The 11,251-nt window shown below is 39.4% G+C and overlaps 1 protein-coding gene across 1 annotated transcript in view; it reads left to right on the forward strand.

Moving 5' to 3' along the window:
- Window positions 1-11,251, forward strand: part of alg13 (ALG13 UDP-N-acetylglucosaminyltransferase subunit) — a 79,578-nt gene that overhangs the window by 60,022 nt on the left and 8,305 nt on the right. Inside the window, exons 23-24 of the mRNA XM_048605289.1 lie at window positions 1,407-1,484; window positions 3,358-3,523. Of these exons, the coding sequence (XP_048461246.1) occupies window positions 1,407-1,484; window positions 3,358-3,523 (244 nt within the window). The remainder of the gene's footprint in view (window positions 1-1,406; window positions 1,485-3,357; window positions 3,524-11,251) is intronic.

Consider the following 11,251-nt stretch of genomic DNA (forward strand, 5'->3'; position numbering starts at 1 on the left):
ACGTCAACAATATTTCTGCCAGTAACCTGAGATCTGTGCCCCTTTTACATTTCCGCTAGTGGGAATGGTTTGTCTACTCATCCACCCTCCATGATTTTTGAATACCTCAACCAAATCTCAACCTTTTCTTTGTTAAAGAAAACAGTCTCTACTCTTCCAATCTATTTTATAACTGGTGTTAAACATCTTTAACTATAGGGGAAGGAGTAAATTATTTCTAATTCATCTTGCATTTAATTTCCAAGAATGTATTTGTATTTGTTTTCCCTATTCTCATATAGATTAAAATAGTCATTTGTCTTACAGTTTAAGATCTTATTGTGATATTGAATTGCATCACTTTTACTCACACTGTATTGTCTCAAAAATGAAACTTTTACAATAAGCTGAGTTATTGCAGATGCAGTAATTCATGGGGTTGTACTCTGAGCTGTTGAACTTGGGTTCAAAATAATCAGGCTACTGCACTCCAGTTCACTGCAGCACAAACTTGATTACAATTTACCTTTTTTAATGTGTGCTGTTATATGACCCAAATTTATAGAAGCAGATCTTCACACAGTATGGAAGTGGCCCTTTTAGCCCATAGTCTGTACTGCCAAAATTACAAATCTACACTAGCCCCAATTTCCAGCACTAGGCCCATCGCCTTGAATATTGACATTTCAAGTGCTCATTCAAAAACTTTGAAGTTACTTATCTCAACTACCCTCCCAGGCAGTGCTCTCCAGACCCCAACCCACCTTTGGGTGAAAAGATTTTTCCTTCAAATTCCCACCTAATCTCCTGCCTTTCACATTAAAAATGTACCGCCCCAGTTATAACCCTTCAACTAAGGGGAATAGCTGCTTTTTATCCATTCTGTCCGTGTCCCTCGATCTCATGTGCCTCTATCAGGGCCCTTCCAACATTTCTGCTCCAAAGAGAATAATTTCAGTTTAACCAGCTTGTTTTTTGTAGTTAACATGCTCCATCAGCCGTCTGCTATCACCCTGGGTCTAAGTTAATTTTGGATCTAACTTGCTAGGGTTACCCTGGATCCCATGTGTATGGGAACTTATTGAAGGTTTGATTTGAAATCCATATAAATTATCTAAATATAAACCCATATCAATTGCACTGCATTCATCTTACATGCTTGGTTACATCATAATTCCAACCTGATTTATTAGGCATGACCTCTCTGACTAAGCCATTCTAACTACCCCTGATCAAACCTTGCCTGTCTAAATAGAAATTAATTTGCTCCTTCAGAATTTTTCCAGAAGTTTCATTCAATTCAATTAGGATTTTTACACAATCTCAATTGTGCTAATGATCTGTTTTAATCAAGTCCTTAATCTGGGGCAATTATTCCACTATGAAGTGATGGATAAAACAAAAACTGATCATTGTTTATCTTATAGTCTATTCAGGAAGGATGTTCTGCTGCAGAGTCACCCCAGGAGGGCCAGGTTGCTGCACACTTCAGTTATTCACAACAGGTATACTTTCTAGAAGAAAGTAATTGATTCTATTCCCCTCTGTAATCTAGTGTTAAATCGGGATGAGCACATTGACTTCATTTTTAAAAACTAAATACAATTTAAGTTGCATTTCATAGTTTTCTGTTTAATGGATGTACAAATCTCATGGCATTTGATTTTTTTTTTGGAAATTGCATTATAAACACTTGTACAGTTAGATATTTGCTGTACAGGTCATATAAAACTGGATATAATATGACTAACACACTTCCTGCCATTTTGTTCCTGGTTACACAAGACCCTTTTTGCTATAAGCTTTGCTGATTCATCCATTCAATTTTTAAATTGGGTGATTCAAAAAAAGTAAAATAAATACTTAGTTTGCTCACGCCTGAGCAAATTAGCACTATTTTCAAAATATAAAGTATGTGAATTCGCCCAGATTGCTGAGACTTCTGACATTTTAGCTGATTAGCTGAATCTTTCTTCAGCTGAATAGATGCAGGAATTTTAAAGAAATGTTTCTCCTAATAGTGTATCATAACCAACATAATAGTGTACATGAGGCCTCATCCAATTAATTGGTGTAATATAACTGCAACTGACCTTGTCAATTTACATTTTGTAGTTTGCTTAACCTAATGGCCTCCTGTGCTGTAACAGTTCTCTTTGGGGGTTTTTCAGTTTCCTTGGACTGTATCTTAAGATGATCAAAGATTTTGAGTGCACATATTCTGAATGATAAGAGTCCCTGTTTTAATTGATAACCTGATCTAATGTGCAAAGATGCCACTGTGTACCCTAGATGAAAGTATTCTATTCCGTTTGTATTAAGTGATTTGTTTTTAATTGTTTGCTCGTGACCTGTGGATGATAAAGTCAATACTTGCTGTCTGAACCTAATTGCCTTTAAGAAAGTGGTGGTGAGCTGGCTTCTTGAACTGCTGCAGTCTGTGTGTAGGTACACCACTTGTACTGTTTCTAAGGAGGGAGTGACAGGATTTTGAAGGGTCAGTAATATTATTCCAGGTAATGAGTGACCTGGACAGGAACGTGAAGGTGGTGGTTTTCCCATGCATGTTGTCCAAATCTACATTGTGAAAGTTGTGGGTTTGGCAGATGCTGCCACAGGTATTTGGTGAGTTACTGCAATAATGGTGTACAATGCTACCACAATGTGGTGTCGGAGGGACTGAATGTTTTAAGGTAGTGGATGGGGTGCCAATCAAGCTTGTCGTCTGGAAGAGGATGGTGTTGAAGCTGCAATCAGCCAGGCAAGTGGAAAAATTCATCATACTTCCGGCTTGTGCCTTGTTGATGGAAACATTTAGGGAGTCAGGAGGTGCACTAACTCTAGCCTTTGACCTGATCTCATGGTCATGGTATTTGTGACTGTATCCATTTAAGTTTCTGGTCAATAGTGACCTCCTCCAGAATTCAAAGTTTTTGAGAAGATTTGTAGCTTGGGTTGTTGATGTGGTTGTTGACTGACTTGCTCGCCAATCTGGGAAGTTTGTTTGGAGATGTTATGTTACGATACTAGGTAATATCATCAGTGCCCCTTCGGTGAAGCTTCACCAGAGGTGTCCTCATGTTACCTAGAGTGGTGATGAAATGTCTACAAACAAACTTAGCAGCCTGGCAAGCAATTCAACAACTGGACCTCCAGAATATTCTTTAGGTATTTGTTAATGCAATGGCATATCATAGGTAAATTGCTACTGGTGATTATTGCCTGGCAATTTTGAAGCATGCATGCTTAGCGTGGTATTGGAGATTCTGTATACACAGTTCTTATAACATTCAGCTGAAACACTTTTATATTCAGAATTGGGCAGGATCTTTATTTTTAAGATGTGTGCTGCGTAAATTTGTTCCTCATTACTCCTAGATGGTGAATTCATCAGTGGTATCTACATCCAGCTGTTCAGCCCCTGTTGCAGGTTTCTCCTCGAACTCGACAGAAACAAGCCAAACGTCGGCAACTTACACAACGGTGCCATCGCAGACAGTTGTATCACCTGTTCTTGTACCTGCTCATCCTGCGGGACGCCCAGGTATCTCATCCAAAGTTGATACATTCAAAGTTTTAATGCTTTAAATTTAGTCTGATTTTTCTAGCTGTGTTTTAGTGTTCAAGGGACAGTATTTCAAAATACAATTTCCTTAATTACTTACAAAGTAAACACTAATTGTAGACTTCGTGTTGTAACAAGAATTTCAGTGCAAATTGTTTAATATCAAAATAACAAATATCACTTGGCTGCTGATGAACATGAAAGCCTTTGTTCTTTGTATTCCATTCATAACACAAACTTGGATCATTTTATTGCAGATTGTATTTTTAATGGTGAGGAAATAAGGGGGCAAAAAAAAAGGAAAGAATCTTGAGTATAATCTCCAGCATTTAACCATTCTTGTTCTTCACCCCCGCTCCCAGCCAGCTGTGTCAGGCAAATAATGCCAGCAACTTTTTCATGTTTTCAAATAAACCGTACCAAGGGAGCAAAAGCAGCATTTTAAAGCAACCTCATTTAAAGCATGATCACCTGCAGTTAAGTCCTAAATGCTGTACCCTAATCTTGACATACCTTAACACGAAGACTATGCAAGTGGTGTACTCAATAAACTGTTAAACTTTTACACGGGATTTACAAATAGATTTTGAAACGCTGTTACAATTAAAATGATTGAGAGTGCAGCTACTTCTATTACACTTCGTTCCAGTTTGCTTTTCACTTTCCATCAAACCTGCCACAATAGTAGTGTGTTAAATGTCTTTAGGGAGATAATTGACCAATTGGTGTTTTACTGGACCTTGACACAAGCACTTCATTACTGAAGTAAATTGATTAGCAAGCGTGAAGTTCATTATGTACAATTGGCAAATTGCTTTTTGCAAACGTCCATTGTGTAATCGCTGAAAATGTTGGTGCAAATGCGGTAAATTTGGAAGATATGCACTACCCATATGCATCAAATTTCAATGGGAGAGGAACATCACCAGACCATCCAGCCCCTTTGAAACTACTGTTATCCATTTAGATCATGGTGTATTGGTTAGCTCGGTTGGCTGAAATGACTGTTTTGCATTGCAAAACAATGCCAACAGCATGGCTTCAATTCACACACTGGCTGAGGTTACCATGAAGGACTGTCCTTCTCAGTGCCTCTCCTGAGGTACCTGTGGTATAGTGACTCTCCAGTTAAACCAGCCCTAGTCGTCATACTGAGTGTATCTGGGATTATGCCAACAACCCTGTAGTTCCTGCTGTGCTCCTCCAGCTCCACACTGTTATCTCTGACGCCAGTATCGGCAGTTCTTGCTAACCCTATAGTGGTCTGGGATGATGACAACTGGTCTGCACCTCAGATCAGTTTACCTGTCTTTGCTCCATGTGCCTTGATACTGTTATCTAACAAAATCTTTAAATCTGTGTTGAAAGTTTCAAGTGTTCTTGTTGTTAAAACATTCCCTGAATGAAAGTTTTCAGATGTTATTCTTTTGTTTAGGAAGAACTGTCCTTGTGCTCCCTTGAATCAGCCCACTTTGTTTCTTTTGTGTTAATATCCTCAGTTGGAGGTATAGTTTGTCTACCTTTATAAGCTATTTTAATTTAGTTGGGGCATTTGGGAATTCATTGAAGTTAAATCTTCAGGGAAACGACAATAGTATGATGAGAGTTGGCAGATCGATTTGCAAATGTTACTGAAAAGCATTACAGTAGATAGGCAATGGCAAACATTCAAAAAGCAAATGGGAGAACTAAAATTATTTTTCCTGTTTGGCGTGTGTGCAAAGAGAACAGTGGCCAAACCAAGGTTTATGCGGGAAGCTAAAGAAAACTAGATGCAAAAAAAAAGCATATACATAAGCAAGAACAGAACAATAGACCTGACGATTTAGGAACAATTTAGAAGTCAAAGGAGGACCAAGGACCAAAAAAGAAATTGCTGGAGAAACTTGGCAGGTCTGCAAGCATCTGTGGAGAGACAACAGTCAAGGTTTGGGTCTGGTGACTTTTCAGAAGTGATGGTAGTTAGGAAAAGGGTGTGTGTGTAATTTCTGTTTTTGGGTGAAAATGGAAGGGCTGTAATATAAGCAGTGTTTGTCCTGGCAGGGCCAGTGATGTGGAGGTTGGGTAAAGGACATGAAAGGTGCTGTTCAGGCCCTATCATTGTTGAACCAGATATTGAGATGAGATGTTGTTCATCCCTGGCCAGTGTGCGTGGCTTGGGGTTGCTGCAGTGCTCCAGCATAAGCTGGAAGTACAGCATCTTATTTTGCACTTGCCTTCAGCGTGGCCTTCAGGACTCCGTATCTAGTTCAATAACTTTAGGGCCCAAGTACCACCTTCCACGTTCTTTTACTCACCCCCACACCCCTGGCCTTGCCATGACACTGGCTGCTTTCACCACATCCAACCCATTTATACCTAATGGTCCCTACTCTTTTCCCTTGGCTCACCATTATCCATCCCTTTTGTCTGTCTAAACTCTCTCTCAACTCCATTTCCACCTAGTGTTAACCTTTTCACCTTGCAGCTGTCACACCACTACTTTTCCCATGCGCACTCTTTTTCCCCCCCCCCCCCCACTAACTTTTCAGCATATATACCACCTTTTCTTAACTGCCATCAATTCTGAAGAAGGGTTGCTGGACTTGAAATGTTAACTAGGCTTTCTGACTGAAGTTTCTTCAGTTTGTTTTTGTTCGATTTTGAGCATTTGTAGTTCATAATTTTTAAGAGGACCAAGGGATTGATAAAGCAGAATGTATAGAGATCTTGCAGGGAATTTTTGAAAACGTTTTAAGTCAGTTCTGTAGTTCTCACCAATCTATTTTCTCTTCACATACCTAATGTAGATCCCATACTTTGTTTCTGCTGTTGCAAAAAGAGGACGTGAACAATGTGTGGGGAACAGAGTTTGATGAGAGGGAGGAAGTGAAGCAAATCTATATTAGTATAGACGTGGTGTTGACGAGATTGGGATTGAAATCTGATAAATCCCCAGGGCTTCAAGTAATCTGCAGGTGTAGACTATAAGGAAATGGTCCTAGAAATAGTCGATGTATCTTCTAAAATTCATTAGACTATGAACAGTTTCTACAGATTGCAGGATAGTGAATATAATACCACTATTTACAGGAGGCAGGAGAGAGAAAATAGGAAATTACAAACCAATGAGTCTGATGTTGGTAGTGGGAAAGCTGCTAGACTCCATTATCAAGGATTTTGTAGCAGAGACTTGGTTGGGGGGGTGGGGAATGCGAAACAGTAGAATTAGACATCAGCATGGGTTTACAAAAGGGAAAAATCATGCTTGATAAATCTACTGGAATTCTTCAAGGTTGTAACTAGTAGAGTTGTTTGGGGGAGCCAGTGATTGTGGTTTATTTGGACTTTCAGAAGACTCTTGACAAAGTCCCACTTAAGAGACTAATGTGTAAAACTAAAGTGCTGGGGATTGGGAGTAGTGTATTGAGAGAAATAATTGTTTAAGCATGAAACAGAATGAGTAAATGTCTTTTTCTGAATTGCAGGCAGTGACAATTGGGGTACTGCAAGGATCAGTACTAGGACACCAGCTTTCAGTGTATTAATAATTTAGATAAGAGAATTGAATGAATATCTCAACTTGCGTATGACAAAGCTGGGTAGAAGAGTAAACTAAGGAGGTTGCTGAGATGTTGGTGTCATTTGGACAGGCTGAGAGTGGCCAAATGCAATAATGTAGGTAGATTTTTCATTTTTACATTTTTTTAATTCATTCTGGAGATGTGTGTCTCTGGCTAAGCCAGCATTTATTGCCCATCCTTAATTACCCATGTGATAGTTGAGTCAACTTAACTGCTGTGGGTCTGGAGTCACATGTAGGTCAGACCAGGTAAGGATGACAGATTTCCTTCCCTAAAGGACATTAGTGAACCAGATGGATAACCTCACATTTATGAACCCGCTTTAGTAGAAAAAAAATAGGAAGGCAGATTACTATTTGGCTACACATGAAAGGAGGAGTGTTCATTGAGACCTGGGTGCCCTTCACCAGTTGTGGAAAGTAACCATGCGGGTGCAGCAGATGTAAAGATGGCAAACTATGTTGGTCTTCATAGCAAGAGGATTCAAGTACAAGAACAAGGATGTCCTAGTGCAGTTATACTGGGTATTGGTGAGGACACGCCTGGAATATTATGTGCAGTTTTGCCCTCCTTATGTGAAGGAGGATGTTCTTGCCATAGAGGAAGTGCAATAGAGGTTTACCGAATTGATTCTTGAAATGGTAGGACTGACGTATGAGGAGAGATTGTCGGTTAGGATTGTATTCGCTAGTGTTTGGAAAAATGAGGGCAGATCTCCTAGAAACTTAAAAGCTTCTAGCAGGACTAGACAAGTTAGATACAGGAAGGATGTTCCTGATGACTGGGAAGTCCCAAATCAGGGGCCGTAGTCTAAGGATAAGAGGTAATTTGTTTAGGATGGAGATGAGAAATTTCTTAACCCAGAGAGTGGTGAGTCTGAAATTCACTATCCAGGAATGTGGATAAGGGCAAAACATTATTTTCAAGGAGATGGTAGTTATGGCTGTTGTTCAGAGGGATATGGTGGGAGGGTGATTAGCCAAGATCCTACTGAATGACAGCATGCTTGGGTCACATGGCCTGCTCCCACTCCATCTTTTGTTTCTAAGTCTGTTTAAATCTTCAAGCTGTGCTGTAAATGTATAATAGTATTCAGATAGAAGCATCAAATCTTCCTGTACTCTTTCCACCTCCAACTACTTTTCTCAAAAATGAATCATCCATGCATTATTTTGTTCATGGAAGTCCATATGTCCAAATTGGCAGCCAGTCTTGTCTGTGATAACAGTACCCTCTGGTCCATTTGTATTCCATCTATATTACAGATTAAAACCAGTTAAGTCCATTATTGAATCTCCATATGCTGCATCCTGTTTATTGCTAATAAGGTCCTTCCAGAACATACTAATGTAGGATTGTGGATGTGTCAATTTAAACAATTCAAACAGGCCAGGAGAGGAATTTCATTTTTTGAGAAATGATTTAATAATCTGGTCTTTGTGGAAAGGTTTATTGGGAGATTTGCAGAGGGCAGTAGGGATCGAGAGTCTTTGTGCAAATGTAGAATGGCTCAAGATGGTTTTTCACTGCTAATATTCTAGTTATTGATATAATACAACTGTTAATTAGATAGTGGTGGAAAGTAAAAGGCCAATATTTTTGACTGCAGTAGGTCCAGAGGGATATGAAATGCTCAAGAAATTGGACAGCCTGCTAAGTCAAGAGATGCCTTTGACAGACATTGTATAAGCTTGAACAACCCTACAGCCTGAAACATTGGTGATTATTGAAAACTGATGGTTTGCAACAGGGGATCTGTCACCCACAAGGATTTTGGCGAGTTTATCATGAATGTGAAAAAACTGGTTCTACCCATTTTTGTTTTGGAGAATTTCAAGAGAATTTTTGGCATTTTAAAATGTGGTCACATTTGCAGTAAAGTTGCTGACATTGAAGCAAGCACAATGTGACTCGAGGTTGAAGTCAAACCACCAAGCATTTACCTTCACGTTGAGGATACCTCACATTGTGTTGTGTAGTGTTGTTATCAAGCAGCTAGTGATTAGGAATCTGGAGTGTCTCGGTCATCAGAATCATACTGTAAAACAACTTGCAAACTGGTGGCCAGATATCTTGGAATGTACAATTATCACAAGCCAGGGACTTGGCCTTGGCTAAATGAAGAGTGCAGGAGGGCGTGCCTAGAGTAGCACCAAGTATAACTAAAAATAATGTTAATCTGGTAAAGGTGAACAACAAGGCTTGCATACCAAACAACAGCATTAGCAGTAAGTGATTTCACAACCAACAAGTCAGATCTATCCTCTGCAGTCCTGCCACATCCAGTGACGGATACTGGTTGACAATTAAGCAAATCCCCTAGAGGAGCCTTCACAAACATCACCATCCTCAATGGAAGTGCCAACATTTCATTAAGATGAGGTTGAAGTATTCAGTCTTCAGAAGTGCTGATTAGACAGTTCATCTCAACTTCCTCCAGAGGTCCCTAGCATCACAGTTGCCAGTCTTCAGCCAATTTGATTCACTCCACATGATATCAAGAAACAGATATTAGTTGCTGCAAAGGCATTGAAGATTTGTGCTTTCAAAGATTTTTCTTTTTTTTAAAAAAAAAAACACCATTCTGGGTATTTCCACAAAACTTGAAATAAATTTCCCTTTCCTCAGTCATTCAAAAGTCTTTCAGGCAATATTAGTGTCGTATGACACTATTTTGTAGATTTGAATTAGGTGTAGAGTCAGTCATTTTTGTCTAGTAATATCCACCTAGATCTGCATCAATTTCATCGGCTTGCATTTGCTCTGTCTTCAGTCCCCAGAACATTTCAAAGGATGATAAATCACATTGAAATAAATTGAAGGGATAGTTACTTGGATCACTTGGCTATTTTAGCTTCAAACAGGGGCATCCCTGATGACAAGCTGAAGGTGTTCCAGTATTTAAAGTATAGAGCTTAGTGTGAAGACTGTCAAATCAAATGTTTTAAAATCCTGTTAAGTATTTGCATCACTGGTTAGACAAAGATGAGCTGCATCTTTCCAGAATAATGTTCAAGCATCAAGATATGTGCCATGTGTACCATATGAGCTCATCATCTTTTGGATCCAGTGACATACTACAGACCATGTACAGCCAAGTAGTCAACCTTGCCACATTTGTAATGAGGAACGGTGTTCTATGGCTTTGAACAGAAGGATGAGAACAAAGTATTCAAGTTTCTTAAAAATAAACTAAAATAGTACAATAATTACATGTTATGATCGCTCCAAAAAGGTCAAGCTAACACATACCACTCTATACGGTGTAGGTGATGTGATCTTTTTTATTCGATAAGGAGAGACTTGTTTGGCAGGTCTGAAGGGATTTGTTTTTATTCATTTATTCATGGGATGAGAGAATTGCTGGCTTGGCAAGAATTTATTGCCCATCCTTAATTGTTAAGTCAACCACATTGCTGTGGGCCTGGAGTCACATGATGCCAGACCAGGTAAGGATGGCAGTTTCCTTCCCTAAGGGGCATTCATGAACCAGACAGGTTTTTCATGACAATCAACAATGGATTCATGATCATCATTAGACTCTTGATTCCAGATATTTATTTATTGACTTCATATTCCACCATCTGCTGTGGTGGGATTCGAACTCTGGCCCCCAAAACATTGTGGGATAATACTGCTTGGCCATTGCCTCCCAGTGTAAGATAATGAGTAAAATTATGCTCAGTATAAATGATTCCATGACTACAGGAATTCTCTGGTTCATGAATGTCCAACTTAGGAACACTCCTACTTGACAGCACAATCTCCTACAAGGTGTAATTCTAAAGATCCAACATAGGAATGTTTCCTGTATTTAAAAATGACTATTTCATATTGTGCTGCATTATGATTTGACTTGTGAATGGACTTGAATATAACCGATTTGCCTGTACTTATGCAGTCATAATCAAAACTGATAAATCAACCACTGACTCTTTTGAAACCAAAGGCTCCAATACCCAGAGATAGTAGGAACTGCAGATGCTGGAGAATCCGAGACAACAAGGTGCAGGGCTGGATGAACACAGCAGGCCAAGCAGCATCATAGGAGCAGAGAGGCTGACGTTTCGGGCCTCGACCCTTCATCAGAAAAGGGGGAGGGGAAGGGGGTTTTGAAATAAATAGGGAGAGAGTGGGAGGCGGA

The sequence above is a fragment of the Rhincodon typus genome, chromosome 14 (assembly GCF_021869965.1).
Source record: "Rhincodon typus isolate 14 chromosome 14, sRhiTyp1.1, whole genome shotgun sequence".
NCBI classification, from domain to species: Eukaryota; Metazoa; Chordata; class Chondrichthyes; order Orectolobiformes; family Rhincodontidae; genus Rhincodon; species Rhincodon typus.